Raw genomic sequence first — 18989 nt, forward strand, 5'->3', positions numbered from 1 at the left:
GGGTAGGGCTTGGAGAGTCTTTGGTCTAAAATCCTGGAAAGCTGCAACCAATGAAGGTGGGCATTAGTGAGCTAGGTGGACCAATGGTCTGACTCAGCATAAAGAAGCGCCCTTTCTTCCTAAATCCATGTGTGCAGTGGGGCCCCTGACATGCCCAGAAAGTCTGCTCTGGAGGGTTCCTCAACCCCCTAGAGCTGATTTAGGGGGCACATGGGAGGCTGAAGGAGGTAGGAAAAGAAGGAGAAGCCCTGTTGTACAAGTAGATGCCTGCTCACCGTATGTTGCTCTACCACTCACACTTAGCTCAAATAAGTGTAATTTTGTTTGTCACATTAATTCTATGCTACCTTTTACTCAGCTTCCAGTCTTCCCTTCTTTTGGGAATTTGTTGCCTTTTATTCCCTCTGCTTTTACTTCCATGATTCTCATTTAGAAGAAGAAGAGAGAAGAGTTTGGATTTGATATCCCGCCTTTCACTCCCCTTCAGGAGTCTCAAAGCGGCTAACAATCTCCTTTCCCTTCCTCCCCCACAACAAACACTCTGTGAGGTGAGTGGGGCTGAGAGACTTCAAAGAAGTGTGACTGGCCCAAGGTCACCCAGCAGCTGCATGTGGAGGAGCGGAGATGCGAACCCGGTTCCCCAGGTTACGAGACTACCACTCTTAACCACTACGCCACACTGGCTCTCACACTGTAAGCTCCTTGTGACCTGCCTTGTTTACTTATGTTTCTTTGTAAGATGTACGTTGAGGTATTTTATAAATAATAATCTTAAGAAAATCTTAGAGAATTTCACAGAACTCTTCTTCAGGCATTGTGTGTGATGTATATCCATAGCACATTTGTAGCCCAAACAATGTCTTTTAAAGCAGCAAAGAATTTTAAGAGCACCGGTCAACAGCATTTCCTCAAGATATTATCTATCAAGAACAGAAGCAGCCAGAATGATTAATGGTGATTATACTGAAGTGTTGGGGAGGCTGGGGTTTGTTTTTATTGTTCCATAAGGCCTTGTTGTAATCTTAATTTCCTTTTGTAATTTTTGATATCTACACTGTTTCTTTCTTTCTTTTTTTTACTGTAAATCACCTTAAGATTTTTCTATAGGGCATTGAACATATGAAATAAATAATAGAGCTCATTTTGAATTCTCCCTTTTGCTAGTTTCTGCAGAAAGAAACTGTGTATAGGATGTCACTAAAGCAAATTTGCAGCTTCCTATCTAACGAATGGAATGTAGGTTAACTGGAATGTATGTAGCAAATTAAACTGGGATTAAGAAAAAAAACCCTCAATCCTACTTTTGGCAAAGGCACTAGTCCATCTGTTACTATAAAAGTGGGTTATTCCCTTTCAATTTTTATTCTTTTCTCCTTGAAAGTGGAAGGGCTAATGACTTCCTGTTAAGCACTGGCTTCCTATTTCTGGTAAGACTTTTATCAGCTAACTATTTCTTTAGCTTTTGCAAATAGATTTCGCTTGTGCAACTTTGGGCGTATTTCCTGAAATTGAAAAGTTTGCCACATTTATTTAATTGAAATATTGGTCATTTACTTTTTGACTTAACTTCTCCAGTGTAGCTTATAAGAAACTGAAAACAATACATACTGAAAGCAAAGTGGGTTGATTTAAATCAAGACAACTGAAATCAGCGAGGAAACAAAGGCCTATTTAAATTATTGAGCTAAATCAAATTTCCCATTTATGTCTCTTCGTAGTTCATAAACAGTTGTTCAAATCTAATTAGGAAACCACATTGACTTACAAATAAGGCTGTTATCCTATATTGAAGATATGCACTATTGGCTGCGGCAAGGGACGCGGGTGGCGCTGTGGTCTAAACCACTGAGCCTCTTGGGCTTGTTGATCAGAAGGTTGGTGGTTCAAATCCGGAGGGAGCTCCCACTGCACTGTCCCAGCTTCTGCCAACCTAACAGTTCAAAAACACACCAGTGCAAATAGGTAAATAGGTACCGCTGCAGTGGGAAGGTAAACCTCTTTTCCATGCACTCTGGCACTCGTCACAGTGTCCCATTGCACTAGAACCATTTTAGTAGTGCTGGTCACATGACCTGGAAAGCTATCTGTGGACAAACACCAGCTCCCTCAGTCTGAAAGTGAGATGAGCGCCACACCCCATAGTCACCTTTAAATGGACTTAACCATCCAGGCATCCTTTACCTTCACCTTTGCCTATTTGCTGTGGCACAAATACCACTGCTGTACTACATGGGATTCAGCTTCCTAGGTATGCCTACACAACACTCTACCCATACAGCTGCTGAATTGCTGAAAATTCACTAGCAGGATGGCATTGTAAACAAGAGGGTGGGGTCCCAGCATAAAGGTAAAGTAAAGGGACCCCTGACAATTAGGTCCTGTCGTGGCCGACTCTGGGGTTGCGGCGCTCATCTCGCTTTATTGGCCGAAGGAGCCAGAGTACAGCTTTTGGGTCATGTGGCCAGCATGACTAAGCCGCTTCTGGCAAACCAGAGCAGCGCACGAAAATGCCATTTACCTTCCCGACGGAGGGGTACCTATTTATCTACTTGCACTTTGATGTGCTTTCGAACTGCTAGGTTGGCAGGAGCTGGGGCAGAGCAACGAGAGCTCACCCCGTCATGGGGATTCGAACCGCCGACCTTCTGATCGGCAAGTCCCAGGCTCTGTGGTTTAACCCACAGCACCACCCGTGTCCCTAGGGTCCCAGCATAGGACACATTTAATGCCCTGTCCTCACTCAGGCCACACCCTGTTGATGGTGCAACTTTACACTGACATCAGAACCAGCAGAAGGAAATTCCTTCCCATTTTGTTCAACAGAGAGTAATGGGGGGGGGAGATAGCTACTCTGTGGTACCTATATCACCATTTATTTATAAACAGATTTATATATGTTTAGGGGTACTCTCATTTTGACTCAAGAAAACCACCATTTTATAGTTCAAAATGAGGAAATAAATACAGTAAATGGACAAAAGTACGAAGATTCACCAAATGTTTAGGGGTATGCATACCCCTGCTTCCCCCCCAGAAAAAAGCACTGTATATGGCTATATCACAGAAGACATCAAAGTCCAATTTAAATTAGAGATCATCAACTGTTACAGAAAGATGTTTTCTTAATTGCCTGCATAAGCTTAGCAGCAAAGTTTTCAGAAGGTTTTCAAAGGTTAACACAGAAAGTGCTGCTAAATCTCTATTGGCAGAGCATTCCACTGGACTGGGCCCAGTGGTCTGCAGTCAATGGACTAGGGGGACTATCCTAGTCCACTAAATGTTCCCCTGGCAACTCTTTTGCAAAGCCTAGGAAGCTTCTGCCCAGCTTAGGGAGGAAGGCGCAATGCTCAGACATACAACATCGCCCTCATAAGCGGGAGCCTCTGGCCCCAACTGTTCCCCTACTAAAATTTCACCACATGCCACTGACTGGGCTGATGACACTAAAGGCCCAATTTCTTGTTACTGTCAGATGAGTCTCACCTGCTCAGGGTATGCCCAACTGCTCCTGCAGATAATCTCAATGATTGCACTGGGATGAAAGGGTTCAGGAGGTCCCTAAGACACCCTAAGTGATAGAAGGCTTTGCAAAGGAATACAATGACCAAGCCCCAGTACACCACTACCCATATACAAACCCCACACAAGGATGCTGCAACTTAGATGATAGGTACTAAGGAGCATTTGGCAATGTACGTGGTTCTCTTCCACAACCCCATTTATCTTCACAATAACCCTATGAGGTAAACTAGGATAAACAATTCCAACCATTCCTAAGTCACCCACGTAGCTTAATAGCTGAGTGTGGATTTAAATCCAGGTCTCTCTAGTTTTTGCCCAACACACAGCAAAGACAAGCTAAAAAACAAAACGCACAGATCCAGTTCATTATCAGTTTCACACAGAGATAACCCCATGGTTACAAAACAGAGGCTGTAAAAGTTCTTCTGATTGTCATTCCACATTCATGTTTATACAATCCTCTTTTGCTTTTTTAAAAAAAGTGCCCATATTGCTTTGTTATTGACACTACAGAAGGGAAAAAAAATCTTAAAAGTTCTGTCGTAGTGAATGGCACACATGGGAGGAAAGAGTGGCCTTTTTCAAAGATAAGATAAAAGAAACAAATTTCAGCGAGCAGCTCTTCTGCCCCAATGCAAATGGTAACAAAAAAGACTTATGAAACTTTATAAAATAAGTGCCACGTTACACTAAAGGGGCCGGGGGGGAAATAACCCAGGAAACTGCTTCCAGAAATGCAGGATACTTCTAGAGGAGAGGTGGCTAACCTGTGGCCTCAGAACTTCATGCAGCCCCCACCCCAAGAATTTGTGATGCCTTAAGACCCCCCCATTTGTTTTTAAAAGCATGCAGCGGGGGAGGAATAAATGTAATTTTGTTCTGACTGCTTCTGTCTCCATATGGGATGTCAAGATGCCAAAAACCTTTTTTGCGTGTGTGTGTGTGTGAGAGAGAGAGAGGGGGGGGCGCTGTCTGTCTTTCTGCCTGCCTGCCTGCCTACCTACACATACACTTGGTTCATAGCTGTCAAGAGTCCCTTATTTGAAGGGACAGTCCCTTATTCCAGCGCCATGTCCCGCTGCTGTCCCTTATTGATGGATGTCCCTTAAATGATGTCCCTTAAATTTCAAAGGAAGCAGCTCCTCTCCCTCCCACCCTGCCGGCCAGGGAGGAGGGAGGCTCCAACTGTGTTGCTTGGCTGTGTTGCTCACCCAATAAGAAGTCTAAGAACGACTGGGGGATGGAGCTTGCATGCCTTGTGTGTGGCTAGTTAATGCAAGCTGAGAGGGTTTTTGAATGCTGGATGCCATTTTGTTGCACATGCTGCTGCAAACTTTGCAGTGCAAAGCCAGGCCGGGGAGCCATCTTAAGTTGAGGCTGCATAGGCCTTGTAGTGCATGTGATTCAGATTCTATTCAGTTTAACCTCTGGTTACAAAGTTGGTTGGACAGTGTTCTCAAAGCTACCCAGCATGAGTTTGACCAGACTGCAGGAGGACAGGAAGACTGGAGTGCCTGGAACAGGTGAGGCCGCAGGTCCCTTATTTTGGCTGCTGGTCCCTTATTTTCAAGGCTGCTAGTCCCTTATTTTCAAATCTGTAAGTTGACAGCTATGACTTGGTTACCAACCGCTTTATAAGTTCCCTGCTGTAATACTGTGATGCCCAAAGTTTTTGTGCTACCTCAAAGCCCCCCCAAAGTTTGCCCATTTTAAAACAGGTAATTTCTCTCCCCCCCCCATTTCCACAATTCCCCAGATGTGATTCTGTGCAGCCCAAAGTGCTTTGTGGCACCCCACCCAAATGTTTCCTTTTTAAAAACATTAATGGCTGGCAGCGTCCCCTTCTACTATTAGGCCATGTTCTACTTTTACATGTGGCCCCTGGAAGATGGACCATTGGTCAATGTGGCCCTCAGACAAAAAGATTTGAACCATTCCTGTCCTAAAGAATCATCTTTGATTGGTGTGGTTTGAGTATGCAAAACTGCAGGAAGTGTAATGATTAATTTGATGAAAAGGACAGTTGCCTTCACTGGTAGATTAGTTTATTTTGCTCCCAAAAAAGTTAAATAGTGCTGTAAACTAGTACAGTGGTACCTCGGCTTACATACGCTTCAGGTTACAGACGCCGCTAACCCAGAAATAGTACCTCGGGTTAAGAACTTTGCTTCAGGATGAGAACAGAAATCGCGCGGTGGTGGCACGGCGGCAGCGGGAGGCCCCATTAGTTAAAGTGGTGCTTCAGGTTAAGAACAGTTTCAGGTTAAGAACGGACCTCCAGAACGAATTAAGTACTTAACCCAAGGTGCCACTGTACTCATAGTGTGTGTGTGTGTGTGTGTGTGTGTAAAATTTAGAAGAAGTTCAGTGGTGTGGGAAAGAAAGTAGTTGTTTGGCCATTTGTCTTAAAATGTAACAACTACCCTATTCAAGAAGCGGTCATATCTCAATCCACTTAGGGCACATTGATAGCTTCCATTTTACATTTTGAAACAAACGCATAGATGTTCTACACATCCACCAGCAGGGGTCGCAGCTTCACAGGTGATTCCCCCTAAAAGAGAGATACACGCGCAGAGAAAGACATGCAACACAACACACACCTGTGTAAAGGAACTTTTGCAATTTCTAAAAGTGCAATTGAGTCAGTCGTAATTGCTTTAGAATACATTCAGATACATTTCAAAAAGCAATTGCTCTTTCAGAAGCAAATTGCTCAGAACACCTTTAGAAAAACATTCAAAGGCCCAGGGCATACACGTTACAGTTGTCAGGTGAAAACACCTGCAAATCACTTCCCGTAGCTTGGGTTGATACGTGATAATTTGGAATGCCGGCTGGCAGTTGGGGCAGGGAGAGTAGGAAGCAAGGAGAGAATGGAGTTCTGATCTGAATGGAAGAACTTAACACTGCAACATTTTGTTACAGGGCACCACTTGTTTTGTATTCTCTTTTGCTTTTCTTTTCTTTTTTAAGCAGCCTGAGTGCATGCATTTATGTATATATTGGAGGACTCCAGAGGTATGATGTAATGTGACTCGGAACTCCGAGGTTTTGTACACACCATAAAGCGTGCGCGCGCACACACACATACTGCCTCAAGTACTTCTAGAGACTGTAGTTCACCCCTCAAGAGTTTACCCATTCAAGTTCTCAAGAGTTATACTCCCCACCAACCTTAACAAACTACAGTGTCCAGAATTCTTTGAGGAAGGAAATGTGCTTTAAAAGTATAGTGTGTATGCAGGCTGTTTCTGCTTTTCACTGGATCCAAATGAACAAGTACTAACAAGTGCCTGAAGCCCATAATGAGGATGGATGAAAGTTAATACCACAAAGCTTAATCCAGGTAAACTGATGACAGCAGTAACAGAGGTTGTCCTGCCCTGTAAGGATCAGGTTTGCAGCATGAGTATACTCTTTGGTCACAGGTAGACACAGTTGTCTCTCCAAATGGCACTGAGCTCCAGCTCTCATCCTCCCTGACCATAGAGCAGACTGACTGGCCTGATGGGACTTACACATCCTACAACACCTAGAGAGTACCACCTCGGCATCCCCCGTTTTAGATCCATCCTTTCACAAGAGAAGAAGAGTTTGGATTTGATATCCCGCTTTATCACTCCCTTTAAGGAGTCTCAAAGCAGCTAACATTCTCCTTTCCCTTCCTCCCCCACAACAAACACTCTGTAAGGTGAGTGGGCTGAGAGACTTCAAAGAAGTGTGACTGGCCCAAGGTCACCCAGCAGCTGCATGTGGAGGAGCAGGGAATCGAACCCGGTTCACCAGATTACGAGTCTACCGCTCTTAACCACTACACCACACTGGCACAAATCACTTTCCACCAAGTCTGATTTGTTTGGTGTAGGAGCTGGCCTGGTCCTCTTCTTCAGAAGAATGACCTCACTAGTTACTTTAAAGAAAGCTCATACCAATAACCAACTTAGTTGGTCTCTAAGGTGCTAATGGAAGGAATTTTTTATTTTTATTTTCTCTCACTAGTTATATACACTTGGACAATGTACAGGCCAATTATTGTAAACAGGGTATGTTTGAAAGGCATCCAGAAAGTTCCAGGTGGTTCAGCAGCCTGCTTATTAACAGGCTTGTGCCATAATGAATATATTTTGCCTTTGCTGAAAGATTTGCACAGGCTTACAGTGTATTTTCAGATGCAATCTGAAGGATGGCTTTGACATGTGGGATGAGTAACTTTTTGTAGCCCCAAAGCCACGTTTCCTCTTGGCCAATCCACCTTGGACTATACGTTCAAAAAATGCACTCTTTTGAAAACAAACAAACAAATTTTTATGGGTCAATAAAATTACACATATGGCAGCATGCCATTGAAAATTAAGAAGCAAATTAAATAAGAGAAAACGTATACAAGGAATAATAAGGAAATGTATACTAAATAAAGGAACAAGAAGTTTACATATATTTGTAATAAAGTAAAAAGGTAAAGGACCCCTGGACAGTTAAGTACCTATTTAAGTACCTAGTTATCTACTTGCACTGGTGTGCTTTTGAATTACTAGGTTGGCAGAAGCTGGGACACAGCAATGGGAGCTCACCCCATTGCGGGGATTCGAAACGCCGACCTTCCAATCGGCAAGCCCAAGAGGCTCAGTTTACCTTATATTTGTAATAGTAACTATACCAAGCAAATAATTTGTTTGTTGCAATAAAAAAATGTTAACAGTACATCTTGAGGAATAAACAAAAAAAATAGCATTATTTAGAGTATGTTAAGTAATCAAACATGCTTAGCCTCCAGGTTTGCATCTGCAAGAAATCCCACTCCACTTCCTTACTGAATTGACTTGGCATCAAGGCAGAACTTGTATTGTATGCTGCCTTGAACCTAATGAATCTGTTTTTTGTGTGTGTAATATGAACTTCCACTATATTCTATGAAGCTGAGATAGTCTGAGAAACCCTAGCTAGCTTTGGTCAGCTACAAAGGGCAGGAGTCAAGAGGGCATGTCACTGGGCACCCCGTCAACGTTGTTGTCAATAGAACCCTTTCTGCCTTCAGGTTTTGCAAACTGGAATCATCCTGAGGGGGGTGGGACAGAATTATTCTGCCTGACAGCTTCCAGCAAAAGCTGACATTAAATTAAATTACAATTCTGCTTTGTACAGAACTGGAGTGAGACAAGAAGCCTAACAGGGAAAGTGACAGAACTGGGAAGCAGCCTTCTCTTGCAGTTGCCACTTTAACCTTTAAAATAAAATTTCAAAGTCTGCAATAAAAGGGGCTGAAGTTCAAGTGTGTCTAGTAGCCCAGATTTCATTCTTAGTTCAGTGGGTAGTGGGAGAGATCCCAGCAGTGTGGCTGTTTAGTGGAGAGACAGAAATACTTTGCACATGCTCAAAGATCCTGTTTACTATTATTTGATGCATGAGGGATGAGAACTAAGGTTTGACCTGGACCCAAGCCTTGCCAAACCTTAACTCTGCAACTTATTCACAGACTGAAAATAACAACTATGAGGAAATAACTGTATGAAGAAACATCCTCCAACAGGAAAGGTTACAAAATTTGAGGATTTTAATTAAGAAAAGAAAGCAAGTAAGGGGGAGGGCGTGACAGAAGTGTACAGATTTAAACATGGGGTGCGGAGATAGGAATAAGAAAAAGTTTTTCTTCCTTTTTCATAAAACGAAAACTCCGGGCCCTCTAATGAACGTGAATGTTGGGAAATTCAGTACTTCTTCACATAGTGCATAGTTAAACTATGGAATTTGTTTTTAAGCAGAAGTTGCAATGGCCATCTGTCATGGATGCTTTAGTTGAGATTCCTGCATTGTAGGGGGTTGGACTAGATGACCCTCAAGGTCCCTTCCAACAATGCAATACTATTGTAGTTATGGCCACCAACTTGGATGGCCTTAAAAAAGTTAGACAAATTCATGGCAGCCCTCTTTAGGGAGGTTTTTAATGTTTGAATATGATTTATTGTATTTTGAATATTTTGTTGGAAGCCACACAGAGTAGCTGGGGAAACCCAGCCAGGTGGGTGGGGTAAAAATAATAAATTGTCGTTGTTATGGAGGCTTCCAGCCACAATGGCTATATTCTAGCTCTACTGTTGGAGACAGTATGCCTCTGCATACTGGGAGACTCCCAAGTCTGGAGAAAGCTACTGAGCAAATTCCCTGCTTGTGAGCATCACACACGGGCATAACCTGGATTTATCTGGGGGGTGGGGTCAGGCTTTATGTTATTGGGAGCAGAACCTATTTTTATTAATTTACTTAAGGGGGGGCAACTGTCCCCCTACCCCCCATGGCATCCCATAGGCACCTGCTTGGCCACCACGGCAAAAGGATGCTGGCCTCAACGGGATTTTAGTCTGGTCCAGCAGGGCTCCTCCAAAACCAAAGCGAGAAGGAGGAGGAGGTTGCTTTGGAGCATGCGAAGAGTGCCAAAGCGCCACCAAGCCGGATCTGGAGAGCTGACTGAGAGTTCGAGGGCAGCCCTCGAAGGATTCAGCGTCGAAACCAGCCCCCGGCAAGCAAAACAGGTCCTGCCTCGCAGCGAGACCGACAAGGGACAGAGAAGAGGAACGCCTTGTGCCGCGCAAAGGCGGCGGCGGCGGCGGCCGCCCAGCTCCAGCCAGCCGGGCGCGGCCCGAGGAGCAAGGCGAGCGCCGGGCTCGAGGGGCTGGGAAGGAGCCAGAGCCCCGCCCGGCCGCCCAGTCCCCGTCGTCTTCTTCTTCTTCTCCCCTCCTCGGGCGAGAGCGGCTGTTTTCGCGGCAGACCGGGAAGAAGAGGAAGAGGCCGCGCGAAAGGCGGAGCCTCGGCCCGCCAGCGCCTGCATTGGCCCGAGGCGCACGTGTCTGGGATGGGTGTCTGCGCCCGGGGAGGGAGGGAGCGCAGCGCGCCAGTGCCGCGAGCGAGGGCAGGCGGGGCGCCGGAGGGAGGGAAGAGGCTGCAGGCGAGCCGGGATGCGCGATGGCAGAGGCGGCCCGGATCCCTTATAGGACCACGGGGTCCACCCTTTTGCACCCGCTGAGTGACTTCTTGGGCATCCCGCTGGACCAGGTGAGGGGAACTCGGAGAGGTTTGCAAGCAGGCAAAGGAGCAGCTCGCGATTCTTGGGGATTGTGGCACGTGGTGGAAATCCGGGTGGTTGTTTCTCATTCAAAAGAGAAATTGACCGAACAGGACTCCCCCCCCCCTATTGATCGCGTCTGTTTCTCCCCCCCCCCCCCCCGTCTACGAAGGGTGATTTTCTGTGGGAGAATGATAAAGAACGAAAAGCCCAGTCTTTGTGCATGTTTACTCCTACTGAGCTTAACGGGGTTTATTTCCAAATAAGCGAGCGTAGGATTGCACCCGCAATAGCTTGGAAGCGCGCAGGTTTCAGAACTGTGGCTTTATTTGCATGGTAGCAATCGGTGTGCCTTATGGCGATATTGGGTTTCATCGAATGGGTTGGGACCCCAAACTGAGTCACAGGTAAACCTAAGGTGAGTCATATCTATGGCACCGATTTACCTTAGCTTTTTTACACACACACACCCGGCAGAAATGATAAAGCAGGAAGAGTTGGGTTTGGTTGATTTGCAAAAACACTTCCAATTTTCTGTCATTAGGTGTACCGCTTGTCAAGTGCCTCTCCCAGAAGACAGGAGCTTAAAGTCAGGAGACCTGTGAGACTTGCCTGTTCTTGTGATTTTTTTTCTTCCTAATGTGGTATTAAAGATTGGTCACCTTTGGAAAAACTTGACAGATACTAGGCTGTGTAAGAAAGCATGATGGGGTGTGTGGTTTGACTAGTACTTAATCTCAGTCACTAGGTGCAAGTGATGCAGTGTGCCCTTGATGCTTACATGCGCAGGAAGCAGCAGCCTAAATGAACAGGAAGTAGCAATCAAAAAAAGAAAGTATTGTTGTGGAAGGTTTCCCACGGCAACTAAATTGAAACTAAGCCCGTCTTTGAAATGAAGATGCTATCTTCTTATGTTTACATCACGCCACCTTCCTTCCCTGCTTCTACAACCCGCCCTTCCCTTTGTTATATGTTCAGAAGGTGAGCTCCTTGGGCCAGAGATTTGTCTTGTTGCTCTGTGAAGCACCACGTGCATAGATGAGGCTGACAATCATAATATCACCTGTCCCTTGTATGGAGCCATCACCTTATGGGTTAGGAGGACATGCTGGGTTTTATGTACTGAAGTTCTCACCCTGGGCCAGCAGGGGGATACTGTAGATAGTTATGCAAATAAGGGATCGAAAGTGACGTTCAGTGATTGGATAGTTTTAGAAAATTGTTACAGTTACGTTGTACTGGAGTTCTATATAAGCAGGCTGACTGAACCCTTCAGTTCTGTTCTGTTCTGGCCTGTGAATAAACAAGAGCTGTTTGAAGAATTGGTGTGTCGTCTGATATGTTCACCCACAACTTAACACTGTCAAGGTTTAGATGCATTGCAGGGACGCTTCTCATTCCTGAAAATCACCTCCTTCCCATTGTGCATGCGGATCCTTGATTAAGATGTGCTTATTAAGCAGAGTCATCCCTACTGTTAGGCAGAACGTGACTGCTGCCTCAGGACACAGGTGCTGGTGGGCGGTGAGTGGGTGACAGCAAGCAAGATGTTGGAGTACAGAGCTGTGCAAACCTGCCTGCTAGTTAGGTGTGGGAGAGTGTGCTGTCCTGTCACCAGCGTTGAAGTAAGACTGAACTGCCAGTTGGAGTAGCTTCTGTTAGTGGCATTTGGGGTGGTGGATCATGTCCTCAGGCAGCGAAATCTGGGTTGGCACTGAAATCAGTCCCACTGCTATGGAAGAGGGTATATTCCCAGGTAGATGTGCATAAGCACCTTGCCTTTGTATATAAGGTCTCATTAAAGCTGCAGTTCACAAACTGTTTAAAAAAACCCCAAAAAACCTTAAGCATCTGTGTAGAAAACAGCCGGAAGTGCTACAGCTGAGCAAGTGGCTTTTGGATTGAGAAAACACTAGTACAGTTTCAGAGTGTGTGCATGAATCAGTTTGTTTTTGTTTGTCTTTATTATTATTTGTCCATTCCTTGAATTCATCTTGACCTGCTTACAGGTTGTTGTTGTTTTTTAAAGACAATACAGTCTCCACCTTAACATTGGTGGAACTGGAATCTAATTTCAGGAATTCAGATCTGAAATAGTGAGTAGTCATTAATACTCTTGCCAGACAGGATGTCAGCTTTAGAGTCTGATTTTATTTATGTTCACTCAGACATAATCCCACTGAGTTAGGCTTACTCCCAGCAATTGTAACTTTTGAGCTGGCTTTGGCAATAGAGTGCCCAAAGTTCTTCACGTGCCTTAATTCAGTTTGCTTTGCTATAAACATTTCAGCTAATAAGACAATTTCGATGTAATATAGATACGGTTGTTTACTGTGTTGTTTCTGCACTTGGTAAATCAAACAAACCACTTGTCTATGTCACTGTGTTAACACATGGGTAGGCAACCTGTGGCAGTGAAGAGTTTGTGGTGCTTATAGAAAGGAATGCCTATAGGTTTGATTATAGAACCTGCCTGACTCACTTGAACTGTACTATTTCTTGCTCCTCAGCTCAAAAGTTTACCACGGAGGCCTGGATACCTTCATTAGTGCTATAGTCCATACTAGTGAGTGTGGCACAATAGTTTCACCTTGGCTAACACGGTGGCAGGTATGCCACAACCCAACGGCACAACAGCAGTTAGGTCTTGAGAAGAATAATCTTTTATTGCTGCAGGTATTGAACTAAATATCTTAAGAATATTTTATATATCAAGGCTGGTTTGTTGACCTTGGGCCCCCTCGTGATCAATTTGTCCCAGAATTGTTATACAAGTTTTTAGTGTGATTGGGTTTAATCTAGGCCACTAAACTTATGTTCATCCTTTACATGACAGTAATCATTGGGGGCCCTGCTGGACATCTCTTTGCCACAGCAGCAAAGTCTGGTATTAACTAAGAGGCCTTTTGCGGCACCCACCTTATTGAAATGCCCTGTCACTATGCTGCTTCAGGCGGTTGGTGAAGACCTGACGTTTTTAAAAGGCCTTTGGTTGTGTACTTTTTGTTGGCTTAGTTCCATATTGTTTCAGTGCTGCTGGAATTTGTTAAGTGGATCCTGTTGAATGTATATATTGAAGTATTTTTAGGTGATTCTGTTCGTTTTGTTTTTCTCACTGTTTGTTAGTCACCTGGAGTCTCTTTGCAGAAATTGTTGGGATAGGAACTTTTGAAATGAATAAGAATAACATATTGTGGTAGCACAAAATCTCGTGTGCCAGATGTACTTGGGTGGCGGTGGGAGGGCAATACAACTATAACATGGGATGTGCATCTCAGTGGTGATGTATTTTCTTTCAAGGCTTGTGGGAGGCTTGCTCTTTTCCTGGCAGCGAGTGTGATTGGTCTTTCCTTGTTAGATTTTTCTGAGGCAGCCATGAACTTGCTGCCCTTTCTGTATTCCCTCAGCAATAAGGAAGCTTGTGGTGGTGATACTATTTGTTCCACTAACTGGGGAAAAAATGGGCTCCACTTACAGATTGTGCTGAGGGATAAACCAGGCAGCAAAGGATTTATTGTACTAGGTTTTAAAAGCAGCACAAAAAAGGACTCTCTGGAACAAGGATGAGTTGGTTTTAGTTTTGCAGGGTCTACTGTTTGAGGTTTGCTTGCTTTTTAAAACTTAAATAGAAAAAGGGAGCTGAAAACAGAAATTAATTGTGTGTGATATTTGCCTCAATCCGCTTAGTGTGGAAGAAAATAATGATGCAATCTTGCAATCGCTGGGGGGGGGGAGTGCGTATATACCTGAATCTCTGTTTGTTGTTTAGTTTGCCTGTCTTAAGTGAAGGTTGAAGCTATATGCATGTAGCTGAGGGAAGGGAAGATTTGGGGGTTTGAGGAATTGGGTAATAAGGGGCATGTTTGTCAGCTTCTTTCTGAAAACAATTCCTTGTAATGTTCACACGTTTACTGGTGGATTTATTGAATAAAGGGGCGGGGCCAAGAGGATTTTCATTTCATGTGGGGTGGAGAGTTTAATTTATTCACTTCTTAAACTATTTATTATAAGGCTACTGCAGTTTGTCTTGCACTGGAATTAGAATTCGTTTATATTAAAAACATTTCTGGAATGTTTACCATCCACGGATCCCAAAGCAGATTCCAGAATAAAACTCTAAAATGCTAAAAACACATAAAATAAGTATTAGAATCTAAGTGAAATCAACCACTGACAGTAAGCACCATATCTTAAAGGGGTCAATAACCTAGCTGGGGGTTGCTTGAGCAAATATATGTGTGCTTAGCAGCCTTTAGAACTGCCCTACTGTGGATGACTTGCATGTATAACACACATAAGAAATGGGAACCATGCTTCTGTAGATAGTACCAACAAAATACATGTCAAATTTAATTTTTTTATTTCACATGAATTCTGTGAATTTGCATCTCCTTTCTTTAATCACTGAGTTCAATAAGGGCTGCTGCAGAAGAGTAAAGCGAATGTAGAATATAGGATGATGCAGACATTGAAAAAAGTCAACAGGACGGATTGAAAGAAACATTCATTGGTGTAACTCTCACCCTGTTGACTTTCCCCCCTGACATTCCTTTCTTTCTTCCTGGAAGCAGAGTCAAGTTCAACCACCTCCGCAGCATGACTGTTGCACAGAGATTTTTAACTGCCTCTGAAGGTCAAGTGCTTTGCCTTTGGAATGCACCACAGGGCTTGGCAACTCCACCCTGACTGTCAGGAAGGAGAGTGGCAAAGTCTAGTTCAATACTGCTGCAGGCCACCCCAATCTGAGTGGCGTGAGATTCTAGGGGTTCCAGACGCTCATCCAGGATCCATGTTTTCTTTGGGAATGAGGCACACTGGAGGCTGTGGTGTCTTTATTATATATGGAGGTTTTTTGTTTTTTTTTACACATATATACAACCTGAGTTTAGGGACGCGGGTGGCGCTGTGGGTTAAACCACAGAGCCTAGGACATGCTGATCGGAAGGTCAGCGGTTCGAATCCCCGTGACAGGGTGAGCTCCCGTTGCTTGGTCCCTGCTCCTGCTAACCTAGCAGTTCAAAAGCACGTCAAAGTGCAAGTAGATAAATAGGAACCGCTCCGGTGGGAAGGTAAATGGCGTTTCCGTGCGCTGCTCTGGTTAGCCAGAAGCGGCTTAGTCATGCTGGCCACATGACCCGGAAGCTGTACGCCGGCTCCCTCAGCCAATAAAGCGAGATGAGCGCTGCAACCCCAGAGTCGGCCACGACTGGACCTAATGGTCAGGGGTCCCTTTACCTTACAACCTGAGTTTATGTTGGAGGGGCTCATAGCATCAGCACTCCAAGAACGTCTTGTTTCTCCCATAGGCACAGCTTAGGACAGGGCTCAAGAAGAAATCAAGCATCATGCTTTGCCTCTTTCGCTCTAGTTCACATTGCGGCAACTCTCACTCTAATCTCTCTAAACTCTGGCTTTATCTGTTGAGGGAGGGTGGGGTCTCATCAATTTGCCATCTCATGCAGAGTCCCTGGATCCTTTGTTCTTAATGGCCCATTCCCAGGCTATCAGATCAATCCAGGAAGTTTAGCCTAGCTTAATTAACCTTTAACACTTGGCTTAATTAAATTATTAGGAGTGTCTAGCACACAGCCTAATACAGACGGGTCTGGATTAATACATACACGGGTCTGATACCCAGAGTTTAAACACCTGGATCCTTGATTAAATTCTAACACCTGCTTGTTTCAGGAATTTAGGAGTGTCTAGCACCCACAAGCTCATAACAATTCTATCAGTATTGTCATAACAGAATGCAAACATGTCTGTGCCTAAGCTTACTGAACATTTGTTTGCCAAAAGGTGCTGCCTTCTTATTTGCCCAGGAAAAAAATGAGTTTTCATTTAGTGAGAAAACAAACACATTTCTCCCCTCAGTCCTTCATCATGAAGTAGCCCAGAGCTGTTCCCATACCACATATTTTCTTACAGAAACATAATTCCATTATACGTACAAGTTTGGTGCTTAGGTGCTTCAAGAGCTTGCAGGGCAGCAGCTGAAGAAGGAGCAAAAAGGGTTTTCTTGTGTGTGTGTTTCTTTGTAGCTGATTAGCTGCTCTCCCTGTGCAAGGGTCAGAGGGGGCAGGGTTTCTGTTGAGGCAGGTGATTAGCTGTGGGAGGAGCTTATCAGAGCTTGCAGGGCAGCAGCGCTCGCCTAGCGGCACACTCAGTTTGATCCATCTTTTAGATTTAGGGGAGCTAGTCTCAAACGTTGGTTGGGGGAGACCTAGGTTTTTTTTGGGGGGAGTTATCTGTCCTGTCTTCACGCTTTTTATGATGGAGGACCGCTGTAGCCACCCCCAACGACACGTTCTCAAGATGGAGGGTGAGGGAACAGCTGCAGTTGCCTGCAGTTCCTGCGCAATGTTTGCCATCTTGCCAAAGGTTGCAGGCAGCTTTACCTGCAGCAATTGCATGTTGATTGCCCTCTTAGAAGACAAAGTCCAGCAACTGGAGGAACGTGTAGCTACGCTCCAAAGAATTAGAGAGCTGGAGCTCTTCTTGGAAGCAACAGAGCACACCGTCTCCACCAAGGAGGAGACAGGGGACTCCCCTGAGAAGGAGGCTAGTTCACCAACACAGGAGCCAGATATATGGAGAAACGTGACTCAAAGAAGTAGGAGGCCCAGGGTTCGCTCTGATTGTTTAGAAATACACAATCGCTTTGAGGTCCTCTCCCCTAGCATGGAAGACGAAGAGCAGACTCCATTTGAGGATCTCTCCCTCATTACAGTCAATCAGGTATATGAAGACGAGCAGCAAAGTCAGTCCTCAGGGAATGTGCAGGCGACCTTGGAACGGACAGCTCACGGAAGAACCCCGACCAAACCTAAAAGGAGGCGTGTAGTGGTGATAGAGGATTCCCTACTGAGGGGAACAGAAGCAGTGATCTGTGGGCCTGACAAGATGTCTCGGGAAGTGTGCTGTCTCCCCAGGGCTAAGATCCAAGATGTAACTGAACGACTGCAAGGAATCATAAAACCCACTGACAAATACTCCTTCCTCTTGGTTCATGTGGGAACCAATGACACTGCAAGCAATAGCCTCCAGAAGATCAAAAGAGACTACGAGGCTCTGGGCAGGAAATTGAAGCAATTAAATGCACAAATTGTCATCTCATCTGTCCTCCCAGTTGAACGACGTGGCCCAGGGAGAGAGGGAAAAATAGTGGAAGTGAACAGCTGGCTTCGCAAATGGTGTAAACAGGAACAGTTTGGATTCTTAGATCACGGACTGCAGTTTCTTGAAGATGGACTTCTGGCAAGCGATGGGCTGCACCTCACAACGGTTGGGAGGAATGTTTTTGCCAAAAATCTCAGAAACCTCATCAGGAGGGCTTTAAACTGACTAATGTGGGGGAGGGAGACAGTGCTCCTGAAGGTAGGAGTCTATCAATTGATGAAGATGATCATCCAAATGTCATAGACCAAATGGAGCAAACAGCACGCAGACCTAGTGGTGGGAGGAAAAAATCCTTAAATAAGAGACACGGGGGAATGATTAATGGACTTCAATGTCTGTACACTAATGCGCAAAGCATGGGAAATAAACAAGATGAGCTTCAGCTCTTGGTACAGCAAACTAAATATGACATAATAGGCATCACTGAAACCTGGTGGGATAAGTCCCACGATTGGAATGTAATAATGGAGGGATACAATCTATTTCAGAGAAACAGACCAGACAAGAAAGGAGGAGGAGTGGTGTTATATGTCAGGGATGTCTATACCTGTGAAGAGATCCAAGATTTAGAACCTCAAAGCCAAAGTGAGAGCATTTGGGTCAAAATTAAGGGAGAGAAGAATAACAGTGACCTCATTGTGGGAGTTTACTATAGATCCCCAAGCCAAACGGAGGACATAGATGATGCCTTCCTGGAACAGATGGCCAAGCATGCAAAAGGAAGGGAGATAGTAGTAATGGGGGACTTCAATTACCCGGATATTTGTTGGATGTCAAACTCAGCCAAGAGCATAAGGTCAAACAGATTCCTCACTGGCCTTGCAGACAACTTCGTTGTCCAGAAAGTGGGAGAAGCAACAAGAGGAACAGCCATTTTAGATCTGGTCCTAACCAATGTTGATGACCTGGTTAGTGGGGTAGAAGTGGAAGGATCATTAGGCGCGAGTGATCATGCTCTTCTGAAGTTTACTATACAGTGGAAAGGAGCAGCCAAGCATACTAGGACTCAATTTCTTGACTTTAAGAAAGCCGACTTCATAAAACTTAGGGAAGTGCTGGGTGAGATCCCATGGACAGTAATACTAAAAGGAAAGGGAGTTCATGATGGCTGGGAGTTTGTTAAGAGGGAGATAGTAAAAGCACAACTTCAGGCAATACCAATGAGACGGAAACATGGAAGGTGCCTAAAAAAGCCAGGGTGGCTATCTAAAGAACTTTTAACCGAGTT

The 18989-nt window shown here is 44.7% G+C and overlaps 1 protein-coding gene across 2 annotated transcripts in view; it reads left to right on the forward strand.

Annotated features, from left to right (window-relative positions):
* Nucleotides 1–10423: 10423 nt before the first annotated feature.
* The window catches only part of MBOAT1 (membrane bound O-acyltransferase domain containing 1), a 30499-nt gene continuing 21933 nt past the window's right edge, over nucleotides 10424–18989 (forward strand). Inside the window, exon 1 of one of the 2 annotated variants that reach the window (XM_053396771.1) lies at nucleotides 10424–10572. In XM_053396771.1, the coding sequence (XP_053252746.1) occupies nucleotides 10483–10572 (90 nt within the window). In that variant the 5' untranslated portion in view covers nucleotides 10424–10482. The remainder of the gene's footprint in view (nucleotides 10573–18989) is intronic. The other variant, XM_053396772.1, reaches the window with a different exon arrangement.

This window comes from Podarcis raffonei, chromosome 7, assembly GCF_027172205.1.
Source record: "Podarcis raffonei isolate rPodRaf1 chromosome 7, rPodRaf1.pri, whole genome shotgun sequence".
Lineage (NCBI taxonomy): Eukaryota > Metazoa > Chordata > Lepidosauria > Squamata > Lacertidae > Podarcis > Podarcis raffonei.